The sequence below is a fragment of the Limanda limanda genome, chromosome 4, assembly GCF_963576545.1.
Source record: "Limanda limanda chromosome 4, fLimLim1.1, whole genome shotgun sequence".
NCBI lineage: Eukaryota > Metazoa > Chordata > Actinopteri > Pleuronectiformes > Pleuronectidae > Limanda > Limanda limanda.
In genome coordinates, this window is record NC_083639.1 from 11,295,070 (window position 1) to 11,320,542 (window position 25,473).

The 25,473-nt window shown below is 39.3% G+C and overlaps 2 protein-coding genes across 3 annotated transcripts; one reads left to right on the top strand and one right to left on the bottom strand.

The window, feature by feature from the left end:
• Positions 1-450: 450 nt before the first annotated feature.
• LOC132999360 (SPRY domain-containing protein 3-like) lies at positions 451-19,528 on the bottom strand. 2 transcript variants are annotated; one of them, XM_061069015.1, is made up of 11 exons: positions 19,443-19,528; positions 16,812-16,958; positions 16,600-16,675; positions 11,396-11,520; positions 10,406-10,538; positions 10,078-10,266; positions 6,212-6,361; positions 4,038-4,095; positions 3,536-3,655; positions 3,294-3,430; positions 451-3,192 (listed from the first exon to the last, which is right to left on the bottom strand). In XM_061069015.1, the coding sequence occupies exons 2-11, from the start codon at positions 16,937-16,939 to the stop codon at positions 3,058-3,060; spliced, it is 1,251 nt and encodes a 416-aa protein (XP_060924998.1). In that variant the 5' UTR covers positions 16,940-16,958; positions 19,443-19,528; the 3' UTR covers positions 451-3,057. The 2 variants fall into 2 exon arrangements, with proteins under 2 accessions (XP_060924998.1, XP_060924999.1); XM_061069016.1 differs by lacking the exon at positions 19,443-19,528 and adding an exon at positions 19,281-19,436.
• Positions 19,529-23,823: 4,295 nt separating this feature from the next.
• On the top strand, positions 23,824-25,085 carry LOC132999363 (insulin-like growth factor-binding protein 5). The gene is made up of 4 exons (XM_061069020.1): positions 23,824-24,139; positions 24,661-24,689; positions 24,775-24,894; positions 24,981-25,085. Exons 1-4 carry the CDS (start codon positions 23,824-23,826, stop codon positions 25,083-25,085), a joined length of 570 nt encoding a protein of 189 aa, XP_060925003.1.
• Positions 25,086-25,473: the final 388 nt, after the last annotated feature.

The following is a 25,473-nucleotide window of genomic DNA, read 5'->3' on the forward strand; positions in this document are numbered from 1 at the left end:
CTTCACATTTCTACAGCAGTGAGAGTTAAGTTGCAAATCCATCCAAAAAAATGTAATATCAATAAATAACCACAAAGAAATAAGAATAAAATTGAATATGATTGCCTGATTTGTTTTCTGTTTGTTTTTTGTTAAAAAAAACCCACTTTGAAACTGTAGACTACTGCTAATAGTCTTATTATTGCCATTTGATGGCAATTGCTCATACTGTAAGCCTAAATAAGTATATTTATTATTTTGAACAAAGGTTAAATGTTATTTCACAAGTTTCAAAAAGTGCCCCCAATTTTTTTCAAATATCCCTGGATTTCAGTCATTGGGGGCAAAAACTCCCCTACAAAATATGTACATTTCCTACCCTGTCCAATTTACATTTAAATTCATCACCAGCAAAAAAGGTTTTCCATTTTATACCTGAGAGAAAAAAGGATGAGAGGAGAAAGAGGTGCAGTGAGTGTGAACATTCTTTTAATTATTTTTGGCATATCTGTCTTTTTGCTTCAAGTGTCAAAAGAGAGAATGGATGAGAGGAAAGTCAACAGGATTCAAAACCATAGAAGAGGAACAGAGTGGATTCACAGGCAGGATGGGAAGGTACTAAAAATACCATGATCATATTTAACTTGATTGAAGGTTGATTTCACCAAATTAAAGAATATATACATAAACATGTCTCAGACAGGCAACAGCAGCAGAGGACCATTATTTGCTCCTGTGAACCAGATGATGATTAACACACAGTGTGATCAGCAAAATGATGAAATGTGGAAGAAACAAAGCTTTTTGCAAAACAGCAACATTTCAATCCACATTATTCAAATGAATATTGGAGCCAAGAAGTTGTTTTTTAGACCTTTTTAGTGACCGGCAGTTTATGGACATGTCGAATGGGCACTTCCATCACCTTCCTGGATCCTACTGTAAGGGTTTCATTTAATAAAGGATCGGCACTCTTTCACACAGATCTTCTGTTAGTTTTTTTGACATTTGAAGTTCAGCAAATCAGTAATCTACAGTAAAGTGCCCTTAGTATCTTGATGACGTGCACAGTAATAACCGTTTCTGCAGATCTAAAAAACTGAAACATTAATAAACAGAATCACAGTAAAAAATTTAAGTCACAGCTGTCATCAGCGATTGTCTTATTTGGACGAAAAACTAACAACTTCCAACACACAGATCTGCAGGGAAACCTGATGCAAGTGTAGTCTGAGTTCATGCCAAAGCAGCATTGTGTGCAAAATTTGGCATCACAAAACAAAAGCTTTTTTTTATTCATTTAACTTTGCCATTGTTTACGATTGACACAAACATGTTGTGGGGAAAACAGAAACTCCTAAAATCGTAAAAAAGGCTCTACAGGTAAATAACAGTATGTTACCAACAATGGCTAAAACAACAATCACAACATGTTCTTAGAAAGACACGGTCATTGGTTCATTTTCTAATATCAAGAGCAGCAAATCTTAGTTAAGGCTTCATTTTCAACATTCAGAACTTTGATTGAATATTCTAACTACTTAGACATTTTTAACTATAGCACGTGTGGTCATTCATTTTTCTTGTCTTGACAGGATCTGATACTCTTGCCCTCGATAATTTTCCCTTTTTGTGACAGTTGGTATCTTTTTCCTCCAAAATACACGAATGATCCACAGACAACACATCTAATACCATACACATCTACAAAGTGTCTTTTCTGTGGGGTTCAATTTGAAAAAGGCTCCAAACCTCAAAAAGATATGAGCTTCTCATGAAGAAAAAGCAGCATCACTTTGATTGATTGAATTTGAGGTATTATTTGTAGGGCTGGGTAATAACACTATCAATAATTAGCGCAATGTATTTTTCATCAAAAGCAAAACAAACAGCAACAAAGGTTCAATATGTGTCGATATTATGTGTTTGCATTGTCCAAGCAAGTCAGGAAGCCTAATATCATAACTGGTATTATCTGTTTTAGTTTGGCCATATTGTCCAGCCCTAATTTTTAGGTTTTTTTCTTTGGGTTTAGGTTAAATAAGAATGTTCATATTCAAAAATCATGTACAGCCTTAAATGTGTTTTCCTTTTTGACAGGTTTTGATTTATCATCTTTAAGGAGCAGATGACAAATATTACCTGTATGTGTTGGTAACAAATGACGGTACATTGACTGTTACAGTACAATTAAACACTAAAGTTGTACCCGATTAAAGTGACCCAGTCATGATCATCAAACCAACCTTGAGTTAGAAACAAAGCTGATATTTCAATATAATAATGAAAGGTCATAATTATAATTTGGATTTAGTTTCAACAAATTGTCATTGAACTTTATTATCCCACAGCGCTCAATACAAATGACTTGTACACTTGCTGATAAATATGCAGCAGTAACTCCACCCACACTCAGACAGGACGACAGCGATCAAGCAGCTAGTTTTACAGAGAGTGAACTCGCTGTTCAGTCAGTGCACAACTGTTTCTTTGGAAGAACATGATTTTTCTCACCACTGAGTGTCAGTAATACACCGTCAGTGGGAGGAAACAGATCAGAGCTCTGGTAATCAGCACAGTGTGGCTGCAGAGTGCGAGTGTGGGGCTACGTGTCTGCTGACGCTCATTATTGCTGACAATGCTTCTTTTATGAGGACAGATGGGGTTGATTTGGGAACTGGAGCCTGCTCTGTTTGGATTTTTACATTCAATACTCTGGCGAGACCCTTTTTGGCATTTTAGTAGAGAATAAATTGTCAAAAATAGTGTTTTACCCTATAAAACCTATGACGAAACAATTTCATTCAGTATAAAATAATTTCATTATAAAACGATTTTTAGGCACATGTCATTAACATACATTATTTTTGATAATTCCTGATTTAAAAACAATTCTACCAGCATGTTAAATAATTCTTACAGCACCAGGGAGCCACAGTGACCTTCAACACTGGAGTGAGTTTTCAAGTAACATCTTGGAGCCTTTGCGGATGCGGAGGTATTATTTATTGTTCATTCTCCAAAATGTACCTGAGCTCTGATTTTCACCACTTCACCGTTTTCATTTGCCCCAGCGGCTCAGCCACTGAGGGGGTGCAGGTCCACTTTGACCTTCTCCCCAGTGCTCATCATGCCAATCGTCGGGTAGAAGCCTCCAAACGGCAAGGCCACTTCTCTCCGGCCCACCACCTTTCCATTCCTGGTGAAGAACACCTGTTCAAACACAAGATGACGGCAAAGAATTCATGTAAATGTTTGCAGCCAAGCTTTAAAAGTCCCTGCCTTCATATTCCGAGACTCCGACAGAAACTCACTGTGACCTTCCTCCCTTCCAAATCCTCTCCCTCGTCCTCCTCGTCCTCCTCCTCCGCATCTTCATTGTTTGCATACAAGTCATTCTGCACCTCGCAGGGTTTGGGAAACACGTCGAAGTCCCAGTCCTCTGCGTCATCTGACAGAATGCAGACACAGAGAAAGACAGCGAGACGGTTAGAGGCTGCAGCACATGGTGAGGAGCAGTGCTTTGAAAATGTAGAAACAACATAAAGGTGTTCACCTCCCAAACCGGGGTTGAAGTCACGTGGAAACATGATCCCACAGCCCATAATATCCCCTTCAAAACAGCGCGGTCCAAACGCATCCCCAACCCCGCTGCCCTGGAACAACTTTCCATCATCTGTGAAGAAAAAAAAAGGGGGGGGGGACTGAGTACTGCATCATGTTTCATACATGAGAGCCTGTGATACAATTAAGATGCAAATTTGAGAAAACAGAAGATGATTGCCAATGTTTACATAAATCTTTTTCATCTGGCCCATTCTTGCCGATAAAATAACTAAAATACAACCTTTCAAATATTTAAATTGACCTGCCCATGCATTATAAGACCATTAACTGTTCCATCCTTTCTGCAGAGATGTTAAGGATGATTTGGTGCCGTTACCAATGTGATCATTTGTAGCATAGTAAATGTGTAAACTGCAGGATGGAGGATATGACACTGTACAAATGTAATGAGATCAAACACATCATGCACAACACGATAAGCCCGAACTCACCTGCATGGTAAGCTATTGACCCTCTGCTCCAACCGGGATGTCTGTTCTTAGGGTAGTCCTGTAAATCCACACAGAACATTAGGATGCAGAAGTACATATTAGTCACAAGTATACAATGTAGTGCATCACAGTATCATGTTGATCTTCAGCTTCAAACTACTCTACGTATCCACATCATTGTGTTTTGTGAGAAGGTCTGAGATGGAAAGTTTCTCAGGGTATGGTAAGAGGACTTATTAAAATAACTTGAATACTGACAACAATGTAAATGTACTTTAAGTTGTTGTGTACTACACACCGATCATAGTGTTAACAGAGACGGTGAGGTTACATAGTTTCACAAGTGTGTGTGTGTAGCTGACATTAGTAATCTATAACATTAAGAAATGTGTTCCTATTGTTAATTGTTATTTTTATTACAGTGTAAGAGAGTGTGTGAGGGCATTTTGTGTAAAGGTTGTTTATATGTTTCACTAGTCTTTAATACATGTAAAGAGCATTGTGACTAATGTGCCTAAATTATTTTGGGTTTCATGTGCACTTATTTAGTTTCTGAGAGAATTTCTCATGTAACTTTATGTTGTTATATTTTTGTGATTATGTATTTATTTTGTTTAGAGTGCTACTGCAAAATGCAGAGATTGTGTGAGGGACATTAGGATATTTGTGTTAACACAAATAATTGAGAGTAAACAAGACGCTAAACCTGGGTAGTCCACTGTCTTTATGTTTTGGCTGCACACTGCCTGTGTGCCGCTTGCTAATGGCCTAGATTCCCAGAGGTCTGACACCGGTAACAGAAAAAACACATCCTGATTTTCTTCTGATTTATGGGTTAACGCTTCTCCGAGTAGAATATTTTAGATTAAGATCTGTACACGGAGAGACACCTCTTCTTTTTTCAAAAAGATGGTTTGTCAATAAACAGCAGACCGACATCTTCCACTTTCAGTGTGATACTGATCAGCGCAATCACCTCAACGACAGATAACCCTCCAATCGTTTTTTCACACAAGAAAACAGATCTGATTCTTATACGTCAAAAGTGATGATGGCCCCAAAAACAGTTGAGTCTTTGAAAGGGTGATAAGATATGACTGCAGGAACAACACAGAATTAAAGCAATACGGTGTTTGTAATGAGAGAACCAGGAGTTTAAATAACCAAAGGAATGCACCATAAACAATTCCTGCTTTATTTAATGTTAGCAACTATAGAATAACTGTAAAGAATGTGTTTCCCTGGGAGAAAGAGAGCGATTTGTTTAGATTTTTGAAGCGGTAACGCAGGTCTGAGCTGAGGCTGCAACACGCCCACACAGTAACTGACGGCTGAGCTCGATGCTCCACGGCCTGCCCAATCACAGAGGGACCATCACAGCTGGCAAAACAGCAATGTGATTAGAGTGACGCTGGATCGATGAGCTTCCAATAACAGAGCAGAGCGAGCGCTGAACATCACAGCAAAAAGCAACACACTGAGCCGCATGTCCTTACAGATCTGTCATTAAAATGATGACTGCCTCTGGAGCAATTATTAAGCGGCTTTATTTACATTAAACAGGATGTGCATGATTAATGATGATTTCACTCATGGCCAGAGGCATCACTCAAGTATAAACATTCAACAAGTTGTCTTGCAGACCAACCTTATTTCCAAAATATGGATCCTCACTAGCTGTCATCATTTCTGATTAAATACAACGGTGCCAAATTAATTGGGTTAGCAACTTAATTGCCTAGCCTGAGGAAATCCTGCACACTTTAAATTCCTCTCTGTTTTCTCCGTCTTGTTTGGACACTGGGATCAAAATAAAGCTTTAATGGCAAAGAACGGAGACAAACAGACAAATGTTCACAGTATCGTAGTCAACGTTGTAGGTTAGTTTGCAATTGAAACCTGCTCTCTATGGAAACCCAGATGTGGGGGTAAAATGAGACAATATTTATTCTGTTGATAGCTTTTCCTCTTTCAGTCATCCATCACTCAGACTGGAAACAGTGAGCACAGCGGTGCGTATGAGAGCGAGGGATGACGAGCGGCGACAGCAGGGAAACACAGGTTCTCTTTGCTGGCAGATAACCGCAGAGTTTGTACAGCAAGTAACACCAGGTCTGTCGATGACGATGACATGTGATCATTACAGTGATGTATAAAAACGAGGAGACTCTTACCCTGCGTGCCAGACCCAGGGCGATGTAACACTTCTCTCCGTCATCTGTGATCTCCAGCTCATAGTAGTGGAAGCGTGTGTTGAGAGGCCGACGTGCCTGAGCCAAGCCCACGTCCACGATGCTCTTCCCCTTCCCCACGTACTCCAGCAGCTGAGAAACACACACGCTAGGAGTCAATAGGATTTATATAAGGAGGACAATAATATAAAACAGTGTTCAGCTGTAATATGTTAAGTCAAAACCATTTTTTGTTTAATTAAAGAATTTAGATAAATTGTAAGTAAATGGAAGACATCACAAGTCCCCAAAAGGGATGCTAAATCATCTGGATCACCCCCTGGTGGAGGCCGCAGTACAGGTCTTAAACTCCGCCTCCTCAATGTTAAAAGATGGGACATGGACCAAACAATCCCAGAAAATATTCCCGAAGATTGTTTCTGTAGTTTTGGGTAGTTCTTCTCACACTGATGTTTGTCCAAGTTTAATTTAATTTTGATAATTTTGGTTTGATGTGATCAAAACATGGTCAAACTTCGTGATGGACAGCTGAGACCGACTCGTGATTGGTTGAGTAAGTGTATTGGTGATACTTCAATAAAATAAGACTTTATTAATCCCGCAGGAAATTCCTGTGCCAGCCTACTACAAGATTACAGTAACAGTACAATATACAACAGAGAACAATACTGCAGCTCCATTCAACAATCTCTACTGCATAGACTCGATGTCAACATTCCAAGATGGCAGCACCTTTATATATATAAGGTTATATTATTATATTAAGACATTAAGGTTTAAATGTTATTTATAATTAAAGCTGCACTATTTGGTAAGTTTGACAACAAATAGCCTAATATGGGAAGGTAACTTTAGGCTAATATTGCTATGCGACTAACATTACTGAGTCTGTTAGTTGACTTTGTGACTTTTCTCTACTTGTGCTACTGTTTTAGTGTTAAACAGAAACCATTGAGCTGTCACTGTGGCGACAGCGGCTGGTGTTCAGAAAAGTTACACAGGCCGGTTTAAAGCAGCTTTCCTGTCCCATATAGAAACCTGAGGTCCTGCCCCATTTCCAAAGTAGCTTTTGTTCTACTAACCTCCATAATGCATAATGCACTACTTTCTTTGAAGTTTTAACAGTGCACTGTGTATACTGAGTCATTAATTTTGCGTTATTAAATTGATATTCATTCAAATCCCTGCAATTTTAAATAACCATCACAATATCTTGTCTTTAATAACTTGTACAGGCTAAATGAAGCACTACCACTACTGAATGTTTCCGTGTGTCAGCTGGGCTGTAAACAACCACAAGTGGCGTGGGTTCAATGGCTCGTAATGACTCAAAATATTTTCCTGCGCTGACATGGCTGCTGCCTCCTTCTCAGGTTGGGACAGATAAGAATTCAACAAGATGAGACGCGTATTTTATTCAGACATAACCCTAATAGGGATGTGAGGCGGTGAGATGGAAAAATAGGTCGCCACAATCCTTCCTTCTGGGAAAAATAGGACAGGATTTGGACTCTCGCTTTCTGCATCATACTGTTTGGCTTATACAACCAAAACCACGGCAACAGGAAAAACATAACTGATTTATGACCTCCAGTACCGGAAATCAGCACCAACAAATATTAATCCTTTCCAAAACATCAGCAGAAGATGATTATGACCATCTCAAGATAAAAAGATTAATGCAAAATTTGTATTTAGTTTATAATTAAGGAACATAACTGTTCTGTCCAACATCTTATTCTAGAATGTATTTTTAATATAGTTCTAAACATATTTCCCTAGTTTAATACATTTGTCTTTTATGACAATAAGCAGGCTGCATGAGATTAACAGTAATGTTGTGTAAGCCACAGATTAAACCCAACTACTGTTACCAGAGCATTTATAACACTTCAGTTACACATATACATGTTCACATTATGAATTCTAAAATATAAATTACATTTTAAGTCCCAGTAGTCATGTCCTTTTCAGAAGGATTTGTTTCTGAATAACTGAAGATGTTTTCTTCATACACCTCCCTCTTCCTCTTTCAGCACATAGAGGTAAACAGCTGCTCTGGTTTTGTACCTGAGACTTTATTCAGATGTAAGTTAACATGTAATATTTTAATAATCTCTTAACATGCAGCCAGTTTCAGTTTATTTTCAGGAAATGTTGTATTCAGCAATTGACGAATTGACCTTTTAGTGAACTTTACATTATGCTCTAGTCACAGTCATCTGTCTAATTGAAGAATTAATAATAATTGTTATTATCATACCACAGCTTGGGTGAATTTCCTATTGTGACATGTTCTTTAAAACTTGGAAAAACACTACGTCCACTGTATGAAAAGGTGCTCCCCCGAAACATTTGTAATTGCCCCAGTAATCTGAGCAGTCTATATCCGAGCCTGCCCTGAAGTAGAAAGAGAAACGGTGACACCAAGATGTACAATAACAAACTTGCAATTCACATTTTCCTGTTGTGGCAGCTTTCATGTCATATTAGGACACGCACATGGGTTAAGTGATGACTTACAGGGAGTTCAGACTGTGGGTGGTGGTGAGAACAGGGCCAGATTGGTGAAAATAAAGGATAAATAAATGTGAGGGTGGCAGGTTATTTGCTCATGCCTGAGGGTGATTCAGCTGCGATCTCCTCCCATCGTCTTTGTGTTGAGGTTTTGTGGATATCAGTGTCTGAGTCAGACACTGATCAAATAAAGTTTTTGTTGCTAAGGGAAAATTAAAAAGATACAAATCCTCTTTCGTGTTTGTTAAAACCTGGTTTCACCCACAATTCAACTCTAACAGCCGGCAGTTTGATATGACTGATGATGAATTGGGTAGTAATACGTTAAATCAACCGCCCCTGTTTTTAGAGTGCGCTCGTATTTAGACCTTTACGGTTGATGCTGAAGCGGCTCAGAGCAGCTGAAGAGACTTTATCGCTCAGTGATCAGTATGAGGGGCCAACCTGAGAAATCTTTACAGTCCGCGAACACAAACAACACAACATAAATGATTTATAAAGTGGATTTCACGAGATTAAGCAAGCGACTACTTCCGGTTTTCATAATGTAAGATTAACAGATGATAGACAAAACACATAATATAAAAATAAAATTGGCTTATATTCACATAAAGTGACAAAACTATTAATAGTATCTCATTCAGTTATTCAATTTACATAAACTCCCACAACTATTACTTGAAGAATTTTTAAGTCTGATATTATCTTCTCTGATAGTAACCTCTCCTCCTCCTATGAGTCTTAAACCACTTTACATAGATATTTTTTAGTTTAATTCATTGGTATATGATTTTAATTTGTAATCCCTGCATTTTCATATCTTGCATTAATAAGTTCAATATTTTTAAGAAAAATTTTGTTATGCAAAGCGTTTCCTTCAGATGATGAAAACAAACACTGCTTAACCTCATGTATTTTGGAGCTTGCCTGGTATTGAATATGTCACTTTATTAAAGAAATTTAATGAGCAGTTTACATTGTTATTGCCTCTCATAACCAGTTTGAACGCAATTCATTCTGATAAAGTTACTCACTGCTTACTTGAGTGTTTTTTATGAGATACTTTTTACTCTTACTCAAGTATAATAATTATGAAGTAACAACACTTTTACTTGAGTACTGTTTCTGTTTACTCTACCCACCGCTGGGCGGGACAAAAGTAGCCAAACCAATCAGTGAGCCGCTGACCTTAATTAACCTTTTATGGGCAGTTTTTCTGTAGATCATCCTCCCACTGACACCAGCCAGTCATTACACAGCGTGAGGCTTTATGTGGGGGACAACCTTTCAGATTTTACGTTCTCTTACGCTGTAAAACTGATAGGACTTACCGTGCCGGTCACCTTGACATCATGGAGACGGCCCCAGTCCTCTTCATGACTGTCCACAATCATCTGTCCATCATCCTCCTCCATCCCCCACTCAGCATTCAGGTCCAGCAGCACCTCCTCACCCAAAGAGTGCATTCCCACAGCGGGGTACAGAGCTTCGGGCGATGCTGGGATTTCCACACTGCCGACCTGAGCACACAATAGCCAACACATACTGTTTAGCAAACTATGAACTGAACAAAAAAGTATAGGCATTCACTTTTAAACCTATGCTAGTCAAAGACATTCAGTGAAAAGTAAAGTTATGACAGGATAATGAAATACTCACTTCTTTACCATTCTTGGTAAAAAACACAGTCAGTTGTCCATCATCGGAGTCCATAGATATTCCACAGCCGATTCTGTCACCTCTGCAGCCCTTTGGACCAAACTGCTGCCCCACAGTGTTGCCATTGTACAGCCTGTGGAAAGACATGATGAGCAGGATGAACTGATGATCACTGTGGCTCATTGGAGAACTTCGATGGATGACCATTCAGCAAAAATACTACATAATCGGCCGCTCATATGCATCATCCCTCTCCCAGTAGGTATTACAAAACAAAGAAAATAATGGGGGGGGGGGGCCTAGGTCCCTTTTGCCTGGGGTTCCCAAAGTCCCTTAGAAGCGCTCCTGCATGTTTGCATCATTCTTAAGTTGAACTCTGAGTCACATTTATCACACTGATAAATCCCAGATGTTTAAATAAAAATGGAAATTACCGGGGCGCCCTGGTGACCTGGGCGTTTAAGGTGTTGCCCCATTAACCGAAACATCCGCAGTTCGAATCACGCCAAATGCTGCATGTCATTTCCTGTCGTCTCTTAACTGTCTCTAATGAAGGCATAAAAAATAATGAGTTCAAACTTTATGTTAGAAACTACAGTGCTGTGTGATGTTGGTTTCTTTGAGTTCCCAGCACTGTAAGACTTTTTAGGGGAAGTGTTAGAGTGTATGAGCAGGTTCTCTACGTCTGGTCAAGTTCCTAAAACATCAGACCAAGTTTTATTCTCTCACTGACTGAAAATTCTCTTCCTAGAAGTTGTAAAAGGATTCCGAGAATTCAGCATAAAACATAAAAGTGTGTCCTCTCACGACCTTTCTAGGTTTTTTTGACTGAGCTCTTCATGAACAGACAGAAGGGCTCTGCTCCCAGCTCCTCAGTCTGTGCCACTACCACTTACACACAGTGGCTTTTCTGTAGGGGATGTGAGAAACATTCAATGTATAACATTACATTGACTCAGATTTACAGTTTTCTTCTGCAGTGACACGTACTTGCCATCATCAGCATGGAAAGCCACAGAATGTGGGAGCCAGCCCGGCTGATGGTCCAGTTTGTAGAGCTGAGGCACCAAACCCACAGCGATTGTCCCCCTCACTCCTGTGTCCATGATTGTCACCTGCAAAGACCACAGGTGGATTTATCACCGAGACACAAGAGCAGATTTTAAATCCTCTTCATTTTGAACTAAAGTTTAGTTTTAAAATTGTCTCTAAAGACAAAACGTTATTAGCAGACTTGAGCATAAGCATAGCCAGAAGCAATAGAATATTCTTCTTAATCAAAAAATGTGAGGAGTCATTGTATTGTTCCTTTGGCACATCTTTTAACGAGAGCGTTTAAAGGACTATGTTTTCACATCCAGTCATTAAGTACTTATAACGTGTAGGAGGCTTTTACAATGTGAGAGCATACAAGCAGAACAAATTTGTTATGACAGAGGAAGAGGAAGAGGAAGAGGAGGGGAGGGTGCAGTCAATGTGAAGGACATGCGCACATTTAATTAGAATTTATCAATATATTTTTATGTTGTAATTGTTGTTAGAAAAAGGTGAATTAGTGCGGTCACTGTCGTTATATCCACAAATAAATCGATTTTAAGCAAGCAAAGTAATATATTAATACATCCTTTACATGTTGTATGGTAACATTTGCTAATGAAAATTACACTCAATAGCTCGACCAAGGTCCAACGGACCCTTAAATTCAATCAAAGCTCAATCAGATTTTACACTAGATATCAGTCCCCTTAAATACTCTTATAAATACTTTTTTCATTAAGAGCCATGAATTATTCCCTTGGAAATTGGTGAAAAAGTTGAAAAAATAAAACAAGCCGTCTCTGGCAAAGTTAAATGTTAAAAAGATTCCTGGATCTGCTCCTTGGTCCAGATCAAGCCAAACAATTGGACAGGGGCGAAAAAACAAAACCCCTTGGTGGAGGTAATAAATAGGTTTTGAGCAAGTCATCTTTTATTTTACAGCTTTTATATGTTGAAAGCTAATATTTGCTTATTATCACTGAATAAACTTAATTGTTTTCACGCATTTGTTTAGACATCAATGTAAGTGCTGGACAAATTCAGTTTTGATGCCAGTTGCACTACAGGTGCTGTCAGATCACTTCAGTCAGGAAGATTTATTTTTCTGAGGCAATGACAACTTCTGTTTGGACGGACTGGATATCGAGATGGACGACCCGTCTCCACTTCCTTCCACTATGCAGAAATGAAGCCAAAATATCCTGAATAAATGCTGCCATCTGAGGATGGAACCAGTATTGAGGTCACATCCTCACACCTGCTCAGCCTATCACGAGTCAGTGTCAGCTGTCAATCATGAAGTTTCATCCCTTTTTTATAGCATTTAATTACTAATTAAAATCAAACTTACTAGAAGAATTAACACTTATTAACACATATTCACACTGATTGTTAACACACACAATCAGTGTGACAAGAACTACCTAAACTGGCTGAAGCCATCTTTGAAAAATATTAATTTGACATTTTAACAATTGATTTATGAACTATACTACAGACGGCCACCAGGTGGCTATCAATACATTTTGGCTGTACTTCTTGGGAGCTGAGATTTGATGGGGGGAAAATCAGACTCCACCCCAACATTTTGATATGCCATTACACTGTATTTTGCTTTTGTGTTGGCGCTGCTCCTCTTTTCACTTCATGGCCTTTCCAAGCCAACCTGAGTTGGCCTGCACCACTGTTATCATAACTGAATACTGAACATATGACATCATCCCCAGGGAGCCCTAGATGGACGCAGTGCAATCGGAGCACTGCTGGCAAATCCAGGGCACGGAGAGGAGGACATTTTTAAGTTCTTTCCCATGACCTCAACACTGGTATCATGGAACTGAGAAGAAGACGACCCTGTTTGTCTGTATCAGTGTTGAAAATGCAGATGATCTGTAATATCTACTGTCAGATCTACAATCAGTATCCACTTATATCATGTAGTAACTCATATGCTCATTTTAAGTAAATCGCTTCCTCCCTTCTCCTCCGTGACTCCCTCAAAACAATGAGTCACGAGGCTGAAGCACATGTCAGTACTAAGGTTGAGAGTTTTGGTTACAGTTTCACTTCACGTCAGGATGTGCGTGTTAGGCAAGTAAGAACATGACTGCTTCCGAGGTACAGTCAGGTCTCGAGGCGTTTTTCACTTCATTGACTGGATATGCTCGGACAGGGTGATAAACAAACCATCACATGATGTGTAATGAGTTATGATTTATTAGTTCTGTGAAACTTAGGTATCGGGGGATTATCAGAGCCACCTGCATCAAATCGAGCCTTCAGACCAACCAGTTGAGAATAGGTGTGTGGAAATTTCGTTTTTGACTCGGAACATAATCGTATTATGTTTTCTGCTACGTTAATTGTTTTAGCAATGTCCTGTCGCTGCATACAATTAACACAGCTACTTCAGGACCAGGACTAACGCTCATAAAAAGTTTGGTCGTCCTGTGTCAGAGTCTCATGTCAGAGCTTCCCCTTTACTCTTCTTCTGACCTGAGCTCACTTTACACTTTAACAATAAACACCATCACTGATCACAAGTTATATTGACACGTACAGGGCTGACGTTTACTTTGTGTTTGTTTGATTCGCTGTAAAGTTTATGAGACACTTGTTTAAACACACTGTGCGGTGCATTCCCCTGCTACACACAACACGAAACGCAACGTGACGCACAGAGTACATTTGATTATTAGTTTGTGACGTGAAGAGGGACAGAGACAAACACACACACCCACCCACACACACATTCTCGCCGACAGAAGAACACAACGCTGTGTTTTAACTTCATTGTTGCAGAAGAAGCGACGCCCTGTATCCAGGAGCAAAAATATGAATTCAGCAGGTTTTTATAAAGATGAGCCTTTCAGTGATTAGAAAACATCAGAGGGGCAGAGTCACTTGTTGACCAGCGGAGTCATGCGCCTCAGTGCAATACTTTTTCGTCCCAGAGTATCTTAGAATGCGGTCTGAGTGATCAGATCTCCACATTGAGAATGCATTTGGGTGCATTCACACTGGTACTTAGTGCTGACTTGTGCTCTGGTTACTCAGGATGGATGATAATAACAGGTCTGACCGGGGTCTTTTTTTCCTGTCAAACCTGTTCCGCATCCAGAGGAAACTCTGCTGTTTGAGTCTTAAAAATAGATATTTGCTAAATTTTATGTTGAGACTGAGACATAATTAATTGGATGATTTTGGCCATATATGATTTGAACAATCAGTAATTACTGTACGCCCAGGCTTACCACACAATGTAAAAAGAGCTGCCAAGTAATTTCTCCAATCTATTTCCAAAGTGAGAGATCTTTGTTTCTCTGATGTGGGCCGTTCCCAGGAGGTGTCGTGATTTATTTTTCCATTACACTTTAAGTAGATGAAGGCGAGCGGTCAGATGCAGGAGCCTGCCAAGTCTCCTCTCCTCACACTGAATGAAGGCAGTGTCCTTCATAATGTATAGTAATGCGATAAAATGAACACTACATAATAATCTTGGCATTTAAAACAAGAAATGTATGTATATCATCACTTTCTACAGAGACGTAGAGAAGGGCTCTCAAAGGACCAAATCACACCGTGACTTTGACGCAAAGCCAATGGTAGCAAACATACTTCAGACAGTTTTGACTACATGCTTATTCTCATAGGTTTCTAACATGTTTCTGAGCTGAATAGCTACTTGAAAACCAGTTGTGTAAAAGTCCAAACTTTGATTTTCTCTAATAAGGTCTCAAAATTACTATGTAAGGAGCCTTGAGATCATTTATGTTTTGATTTGGTATTATATAAAACAATTGAATTTAATAATTTTCAACTCTTAGGAACAAAGCAATATAAATTGTGGGACAGTGGATGTCCATCATCATCACACAACAAACGCAACATGTTTGGATATTTAACTTTGTCAAGTTCACTACATCACAAGTCAAAACCCTTTGGCCTTTTCTTTTCATTTCATGGCCTTTCCAAGCCAACCTGAGCTGGCCTGCACCCGTTATCATACATCATACTACTGTGGATTTCTATCTCCGTGAAGAGGAGAACACAAAAATGACTACAAACGTTCAAGTAAGCCCGAGTAAGGGCACAGTCACCCTTATGCAAATGTGTCAGTGGAATACCTCGGCCTCCCCGGTCACTTACAATCATGCAAGCGAGGGGATGAATAATACATTCACAAAGCGTGGCTTTGCGTGATGAACTTTGATGATATATTTGCTTTTTCATTCACATATGTTTGACTCTAATATTAGGGAGATAGATGCCTGTCACTGCGGTTATGTGTTATAGTTACACAAAATTTAGCTGCAAACCTCTAATTACACAGAGCATCATATGCTCATTACATCATTACCCAAAGCAAAAGCGAGCATGTTCTCAGTAAGCTGTGACATCGCTCTGTTTAACATGTACACAGTGATACATAGAAACTGGAATTTTTGAAAGTTTGCACTTTGCAAGGCATTTGTAAAAATCTCAGTTTTAGTTATTTAAAACTCTGTTTGCATTTAAATGAGACCAACTAAATTGATTATTTTGCAAAAAATCCACAATAGTTTGTAAAGGGCACTAAAGAAGTTATTAAAGGTACAGTGGGTAGAATTGAGTGACACCTAGTGTCGTGTTGCAGATGAATACCCCTCCTCTCACCAAAGTCTTCAGTTCACAAACCAAAAAATGTTTACAATTTAGATGATAACACACTAGTGAAAACATCACTAGGATTATTTTTATATTCCATTTCTTCCACTATATACCTTTCACTTAACTCTTACACACTGAACCCCTCTTTTTTTCTTACAGTGTAAACACATAAATATATGCACACAGTATATTTGCATGTGGCATGGCTGTACTGCTTAACTATTTTTGCTAACTCCTAAAACATTTCACGTTCACTCCGTTACATAAAGGAAAATCCAGCTGATTACAACAAGCTTGATTTACAGTTTGATGAAGGAATCAATCTAAGACACAGCCTGTGGGCCAAATACATGATGCAGCCTCCAGCTGCTCCGCCAGGAAACTTTCATTTGAAATCAAATCAGGAAATAACTTGTGTAGCTGTAACCTCTCCTTGACTATTTTTTATTGTCACTCCTGTCTCAAATTAATAGTCATGTACTCCGAGTAAGGATATCAAGACTTACTTCAAAATAGCGATTCCTTCTTGACAACGGCCGGCCCGCCACGAAACAGCCAACTTCATCTGAATTCCCATGATACCTAGATCCCAACGAGAAAAATATTACGATAATAATCACTTCTGCCAAATAACAGTGGGATGCCGATTCAGCAGGAAATGAGACGCATGACAAGCTCCAGTTTGAACTCTCAAGACGGCGTTGCTCATCACTGATACCTGAGTACATCTCCGTCTCGCAGCATCCGCTTGAGCCGCTCACGATATCGCACTGCTCGCACATCACGGATTTCCCGGATTCGCCTCCTCCAGTTCAGAAAGCGATAGTGAAGGTTTATGTCGTCCATGTCTGAAAATCATTACAATCTAGAACACAGGGAAACAAATTGACAAGCTGCATTACCGCTTTAGATAATCTTATATTAAATATTCCATATACAAAAGGTTGGACATTAAGTTATATTTATAGATTTTGTTTCTGAGGAATATTTAAAGATATGCCTTTTGCCTCAATTAACATAATAGTAAGTATGAAACTTTTTTAGATTGAAATATTCACACAAAGGTTCTTTTGATTGTTCAGTCAACTTAATTTAACGTAATAGCCAATGCAGCAGTTGAATAACAGTGTACAATAATATGCAGTCTAAAAAAAACTGTGATTCTAATCTTCAGACACGCTTCTATTGTTTAAACATACAACAAGCGCAGCTATCGTGACAAACAGCTTGAGGACAATGAAATGTTGGTGCAGTCATTAAAGCTGTGAGCAGAGGGAGGGCAAACACATTTGACCACAATAGGATCACCACTGTTGCCTGTGACAACAAGAAGGACGTAGGTTTGATCCTCAGGCCACACACTTCTCTCCTTTGTGCGTTTGTGTTTTTCCATTTACGTTTAATCCCACATTCCACAGACAAGCAAAGGGTTGGACAGTGACTGTACACCGCCATCAGGCATGTGAGTCCCCTGTTTGGAGTTCGCCCTGTGATGGTCAGGTGCCTCCCTTGGGTGTTTTCCACACAATACAAACTGGCTTCAGATTGAATCTTATGTAAATGTCAGTGTGTGGGAAACACACTCAGACTGTGTGATGCATTTCTGGTCTTTGTCTACCTGAAATAGTCTGAACCTAAATGCTAACATTTGCCAACATGTCACTGATATAAGGCTGTGAAAAATGAATACATGTAGTGTTGATTATTTCAAGTTAGCTTTCAATTAGCAGCTTCAGATTCTGCAGTGAAAGGAAAGTTAAAACCGGTCTTCAGGTTTGTGAAACTGCTTTCTTATTTGTGAAGAAACACAATGTCAAAGTAACATTCTTCTTCATCCAGACCACATTAGACCAGTTCTAAATATAACCACTATACCAGGCCTTGCCAAATAGTGTTATTAAATGTGGTCTGGATGGAGGAAAACTGTGAAATAGACCATTTTTTGCTTTTTCAAATGAAATAAAGGTTTCACATGACAAACATTCTTAAAACGTTCTTTAGCTTTAGCTTTAGTTCTTCGACCTGGTGTGATGTGGTCTAGTTTACTCTACTTTCCACTTAACTGCAGAATCCCAGGCTACCCAGACTATGGTCAAATATTTGTACTGTTTTCAGCCCAACACACACCTGAGTCCTCGCCCGGCGTCTGGCCTACATACAACGTGACTGTCAGCCGACACAGCCGGTTAGCAGCCGGGGTCAGACAGGACGGGATGCATTAGCAGTTTTATTAATCTCTTAATTAACCAAATGATAAATTACTTCATGACATGTCAGGAAATTGTGAACAACATCTGTCTAAAGTTTCTTACACCGAGGTGTTGAATTCAAAGCACTTGTTTACCTTTACATTTTCTGTATTTATAGTAGAATGATAGGGTGAATCCCCCAAAAAGTAATTGGAACCACTTTTTAATGTATTACTTTACTGACTAATTGGTGAATTATCAAAATAGGTAATGGCAATTTTCTGTCAATCAAGATAGTTTGATTGAAGATCAGTTTACTTTGTTTTGAGGACATTTTGTTTTTCTTGAGTATTAATCATTTCTTGCTGCCTCATAACTCTGCTGCTTTAACTTTCAGGAAGAAACTGTATTTTTAACTCCACTACATGAATTTAATAACTTTAATATGACGCAGTATGTACCTAATGATATACTATGTTGTTTAAAAATAGGCAATTCAACATAATAGGCCCATAATGACAAAATAAATACTTTAATTTAAGATACTTAAAGAGTATTTAAAAGTATATAACACAAGCTTTAAATTGAAAACGCATGACGCTAGCATACAACAGCAAGTTTGTCGCTATAGTAATGGGTGAGTAATTCTTCCACCTAGTGATCTATTTCCCCTTTCCTCCGTCCAGCTGTAAGACTCAAGTGAACTCGCTTTACACATCTGCTGGATTATCAATATAAATACATCTTTACTGGATGTTTTTACTTTTACTGGATCACTACGTTACAGGACAGAGTTCCTGTAGTTGGAGTAATTAGTCTGTTTCTTTTAGATCACGAGGGGTAAAAGGCAAGCGTTGGCTCGTCATTGTAAGTCATCAGATCAAACTGAACACAGATCTATAGAGTTACCCGCTGGTGAGCAGCTTTGAGACAGAAAAACAAAGAAGCGAACTGATGCCTCGTACTGGTTTTGTTGCCTGTTCACTTCCCGAGTTTACCTTTTTACGAGCCGACCGTGAAGGCAGCAGAACATTAGCCAAACTACTCGGCCGGTTCTTTACGCTGTCGCGCTTTGTGACCACGAACAGGAAGTAAACATGGAAACACCTGAGGTCGGAGCCTCGCCATCAAAGCCCCTCTCTCTCACACCGAGTCCTTACTGTGTTAGACCCTCTGGCGCGTCGTCCTTCGCTTTATCTTCCACTTTTATGGACGTGAAGTCTGTCACTCTACTCCAACCTGCGCCGCCGGATGTCCCGCCTTCTCACCCCTCGTCCAATCACGTCACAGGATAAGCACTGCGCGAAGTCCTTAACCTGTGCAGTGCTGTGTGCGTGTTTGTGTGCGTGTGCGTGTAAGCATAGACCCGACAGAGGGGGGAATTTTTGGAAAGTGAGGACATTTTGAACGGCCCTTCATTTTTTTCCTTAAAGGGCTGTTTGAGGGTTAACTTGGTTTTAGGGTCAGGGGCTAGTATTAGGTTAGGGATTTAGTTTGGATTCTTAAGGTTAGGGTAAGGGGCTAGGGAATGCATTTCGCCAATGAGTGTCCTCACTAAGACAGAAGTAGCCTACAGACATGGGGTCGTTAGGGGTTATGGGTTAGAGTCAGTGCATGTGTCTGTGTGTGTTTACAGTCACATGTTGGGGACTTGTCTTCCTTATGGAGATAAACAACTTTATTAAGTCATTAAATGTTAAGGTGAAGAATTTATCTGGGGTATGTTTAGTTTAACTTTAGGTTAGGGGTTAGGGCTATTGTTAGATTTAGAGGATGTCTGCAGGAAATCATGTAAGTCAATGTAAGAACAACTTATAACCCTCTGAAGAGACTCAACTGTGTGTTTGTAAGCATAGACCCGACAGAGTAAGGACATATTTGGAAAGTGAGGACATGTTGACCGGCCCTTCATTTTTCCCTTAAAGGAGTGTTTGAGGGTTAATACTTGGTTTTAGGGTCAGGGATCAGAATTAGGTTAGGGATTTAGTTTTGGATTCTTAAGGTTAGGGTAAGGGACTAGGGAATGCATGTTGGCCAATGAGTGTCCTCACTTAGATATAAGTACAACAGGGGTTAGGGTCAGTGCATGTGTCTGTGTGTGTTTACAGTCACATGTTGGGGACTTCCTTATGGAGATAAAACACTTTATTAAGTCATTGAATGTTAGGGTGAATAATTTATCTGGGGGAGGTTTGGTTTAACTTTAGGTTTAGGTGAACTTAAGTTTAGGGGTTAGGGTTATTCTTAGATTTAGAGGAAGTCTCCAGGAAATCATGTAGTTAATGTAATGGCAACTTATAACCCTCTGAAGATACTCAACTGTGTGTGTGTGTGTGTGTGTGTATTTTATGATGTTTTTAAATATGATCTGCATGCTGATCTGTAGATAATGAGTATTGTGGAAGTTACAGATACATCTTTATCTGAATAGTGACCAAAGCGCGGTTCTAATGAGGTAAAACATCATTTGGTTAAGGATAGTGATAAGATGTAAATTGGTCATGGTTGCCGTTTTGGTTTGGCTGTCCACAATAAATGGAATTGAATTCACTGTCTAGAAAGAGCAATGAAAAATAAATAAATAAAACCTGAATCAAAAAGAATCTGTGGATGGTGTCTCAGTTTCGTCTGTATCTTCTTGTGATCGCAGCCTGACCCATGACGTTGAGATCTGGACTCTGTTGGGGCTCAGATCCTCTGCTGCAGAGCTCCTTGTGTTTAGAGAAGATGTCTCCGTGACTCTGGATGTATGTTTGTACTCGTTGTCAAGCTGCAGAATTAAGCTGATCAAAGACACGGATCAGACGCTCCCTGATGGTACTGATGATAAGAATCTAAACCTCTGAAATGCCTAAAAATATTTTCCCAGTGGAAACTAAATTAATATAATTATTGATTAATCTACCAATTATCTTCTTGATTAATCTTTTAAAGTTCGAAAATGGGAAAAACATGACTATCCCCATACCCTGAGGGCCAAACAACAAAATAGCAACCTAATATTTATGTTCTGCCTATGTAGTTGATGAATAGACTAATAATTTGAACTTTGAGATGTATAATGTGGTTTGATTTAAAACTTAGAAATTTAAAAAAGGAAATATTTATAAATTGAATGAATCAATAAATTGATTGAAAGATCGAAGTACCTCATCACACTGATGCATAATAATCTTAGACCTAAGGACCAAACATAGAATATAAAAATGATGTGGGTCACATACCATAACCACATATTTCAATCCTGCAGTGATGTTCACATACCCAATCTGAACTGAGTATCAGGCTGTTTTCTCATCCATTTAATTCTCATAGACATCTCAGTCTTAAATGAACTGGCAGGCTTGTTATTAATGATATAACTTTAGAAGACAAGCTGCCTGATTCTTTCATCCTGTCTCCTAATTTAAACTGTTTGTGGCTCACACCCAGTGGAATTTACAGGGTGGGACGTTCTGCCTGTGGCTATTAATGTCTTAGTCATCCAGCCTTGAGTGGCACACCTTCAGCCTGATGTTGTCGGCCAGTTCCTCTGAATCTCCAGCCCTGCAGTTACAGACTTTGTAAATACACTCCATAGACAAAGTTTGATCGTGGTAGCTATTTAAAGGGTTAGAGTCATAAACAATAACTAAAATGGTGGACAAAACGCAATGTTTACTCCGGTTACTGTAACTAGGTTTCTTGTATTGTTTTGAGTACTTTATGAGGCCAACATGTACATTTATACACTTAAATATATGATTGTAACTGATGTTGTGTTCTAAACTATGTATCAAATCAATCCCAAGAACTATTATGTTGCCAGCTCATTATGAACTACACAGAGCTTCAGCAAGATGGTTTACTGCTGAGGCATTTCCTTGATAAAAACAGTTTAATATTATATATGATTGAAATGGACCTAATTTATATCATATTCAACAGACCTAATAAAGATTTCATATGTTAACTCTGTAGTTGACTTTAAAGTAAAATATTTTCTTATATAATATATCGTGAAAAGAAGAATAAATCACCTCTACTATAAAATTACAGAATATTAGATTTTGTCATACTTTTTATTGTTTTAACATCCTTTTACTCTCTGTTCTGTTTTTAAGCTCTGTTGTTCTGTTTTGAATCTATGATAAGTGCTATAAAAAGAGAGTTATTATTATTATTATTATTGATAATCATCATCATCATCATTATGATTACTATTTTTATTGCCACTGTTACTTTAAGCAGTGTTTGTTCCTGCTTAGGGCGATCTATGACGTCCTTCCCTCAAACAAAAACCTACAGCAGTGGCTGAACTGAGATCCATCCTCTGCACTATGCTTAACTCCAAAACCCTCAATCACATCCTCACTGGTTGAAAAATAGATCTCTCCCATGGAAGGTATACGTGGAGACACAACCAGGTACTCAAATGCAGTGCAGCAACGATTTAAACTGCTACCAATGTGTTGCCATCCAAAACAGCAAGATAAGTTCAAAGATCATTTATCCTTGTGGGAACAGGTACAGAGAGGACCTCCTCCACTGAGGAATGGTCAGATGGAGCAAGCCCACGAGATTTTGGTGGACGTGGGCCAGCGGCTTACAGTCCCAGCACATATTGTCACTACCACACTGTGACTAGACCTGATTCTTTGGTCCAACTCCATGCATATAATTGAATTGATATTTATATTGTTTAATACGAGGCAAAAACACTTGATAACAACTGAGGTTATGTCCCTAACATCTGCTGGTGGCCGATAGAACAAATAATATTAGGGTACATACAGTAGCCTACTTATATATGTTCTTACACCACTTCTGATTGTCTTAATTTCACATTCAATTTTTGTCGGTGATTTAAGTTCTGAACCTGAAACCCTGGTGACTGACAAATGTCAATAAATTCTGATGAAAATAATATATCTATTTTATGATGACCAGCAATAATTCTGAAAAACACCAGCAGGGAAATCGGTTGGTTCCATTAAAGCTTCACCTCTGGATATAAATGTCTTTCACAGTGAGGAAAAGAAGAGAGAGAGAGAGAGAGAGAGAGAGAGAGAGAGAGAGAGAGAGAGAGAGAGAGAGAGAGAGAGAGAGCGAGCCATGGAGCAATGGAGCAGCGTACACAGTGATCGCATGTGATTTATGTCAACGCAGAAAACATTACTATCCTGTGGGATGACATACAACAAATGGTATGAGCACACGTGATCGAGACTGTGTGTGTGCGTGCGTGTCTGTGTGTGTCAGATACAAGTGAAACGGGGTGTGCTCGGCTGTGTGGAAATGAAAGAGAGAAAGCTAACATTCTCCATCACGTACCCTCCCTTACCTTTCCCCCCTCTGCTTAAGTCTCTTTAAAAGCTGCCGCAACTGTTGTCTGTCAGTCTCATTATCATTTTGTCTAGGCTCGAGGGAATTATATAACCCTTCAGACACAGGCAAACTTCAGTCAGTGGAACTTCACTAAGGTAGAGCAAACAGAGTCAGGATAGGAATTCTGACAGACTGGACTGTTATTATCTATTTATGGACAAACTTCAGAGCAAGATGGTTCTTTCTTTCAACATCCTGATGCTGCTCCTCCTGCAGCTGGCTCTGTCAGGCCCAGTGCCACTGACCACACGCTCCAGAGGATGTCCTGGCTGTAAAGGAAAGCCCTCACAGAGTCAGCCATTGGTGGATTTAAACACCACCTCTCTGGCTGTTGGAGCACCGTGCGGAGTCTACACTCCGAACTGTGCCCGTGGGCTGAGCTGTGCACCTCCACAGGACGAGCCCAAGCCTCTCCGAGCTCTGCTGGAGGGCAGAGGGGTCTGCAGTAATGCCAGTGGCGTAAGCCCGACGGAGAAGATCCGCACTGCAGGTAAGCCTCATACTTCACCTCATGCTAGGAAGATTGATGGAAGGGAATGGATGAAGCAAAGTTATTTAGCTGAGAAACAGCACTGGATTTCTAACATCGCATCCCATTTAATCATCAAATGGATTTACAGCTAAACTTTCTGTGACATGACAATGAGGTTGTTAAGGTCAAGATCAAATTTAAACAGAGAAACACCTATTTTTTCACACCATGGGTTTCTTCTGCTGCTCAGTCCTCTGAAATAAAATTATGAGACATAGTGAAATGTATTAATAGCATGTGGTTATGGCTCAGTGAAAGCATGAATTAGTTGTGTTCCAATTATTTCTGCCATTAATTACCTGAGGTTGAATAGTTGACCAAAAACGGAATAGTCACTAATTACAAGGAGTTATTTTAGGAGTTATTAAAAAATAAAACCTCAAAGCTGACCTCATAGTGAAATGAAATTCATGTTGTTCAATTTAAACAGTTTCTAATGAGTGATCAGTGCAGATATTCATGTCTTTATCTGATCCTAGATCCAGCTCCCACTGAGGATCCAGAGGAGGTAAATATCCTCTTCATCAGTGAAACAGTAAACTGAGCTGAAATCAGTCACTCACTCACATGTTCCTGTTTAACTCTTCCTCCAGGCTCCATGTCGAAAACTGCTAACAACACTCATCCAAGGGCTTGATGCACATTTATTTAATTCAAACCACGACATCTACATGCCCAACTGTGACAAGCGTGGCTTCTACAGAAAGAAGCAGGTGAGTTCATTCTACAACAAATCACTTTATCAGAGACCTTGTTGTATTTGCAGCTCAAGTTAAAGCTTCACTGTGTGTTTGTGCAGTGTTGGTCATCTCGAGGGAAGCAGCGTGGAAAGTGTTGGTGTGTGGATCAGAAAGGCATGGTGGTCTCTACAGGAACCAGAGAGAAAGGCCGCCTGAGCTGCTGAGCGGCATGAAGACTGGACTGAAGCAGAGGAGGAAAGAGATGAAGGAACATCACACAGAGAAACTGGTTCATTCTCCATCAGCCAGAAACAGCTTTCCACCAATGAAGAACTGTGTCAAAATCTGAGTAACTTTGTCTCTTTGCGCCCTCTGCTGAAAATATTGGGGTTGTATTGATCTGATTTATTACTTTGGAGAAAGACTTTGCTGAGACAACATCTCTCTCCCTGATCATTTAACTCTGCTACAACTCTGCAGAAACGTTTGCACTTTTTCATGTTGTTTACTTTTTAAGTTCAAGATTTTAACTCCATAAATATCTTACGTCAAGTTTTATAATTACAATTGGAAACCTGTTTTTATATAACTAGATATATAAACCATACATAA

Bases quoted from the DNA above. Each gene is read 5' to 3' on its own strand.
- LOC132999360 (XM_061069015.1), bottom strand. From the start codon at position 16,939: ATGGACGACATAAACCTTCACTATCGCTTTCTGAACTGGAGGAGGCGA. The intron at 16,676-16,811 runs GTATCAGTGATG...GTTGGGATCTAG, and splicing joins CGAGACGGAGATGTACTCAG to GTATCATGGGAATTCAGATG. The intron at 6,362-10,077 runs GTAAGTCCTATC...TGTGTTTCTCAG, and splicing joins ATGTCAAGGTGACCGGCACG to CTGCTGGAGTACGTGGGGAA.
- LOC132999363 (XM_061069020.1), top strand. From the start codon at position 23,824: ATGGTTCTTTCTTTCAACATCCTGATGCTGCTCCTCCTGCAGCTGGCT. The intron at 24,140-24,660 runs GTAAGCCTCATA...ATCTGATCCTAG, and splicing joins GGAGAAGATCCGCACTGCAG to ATCCAGCTCCCACTGAGGAT. The intron at 24,690-24,774 runs GTAAATATCCTC...CTCTTCCTCCAG, and splicing joins CCACTGAGGATCCAGAGGAG to GCTCCATGTCGAAAACTGCT.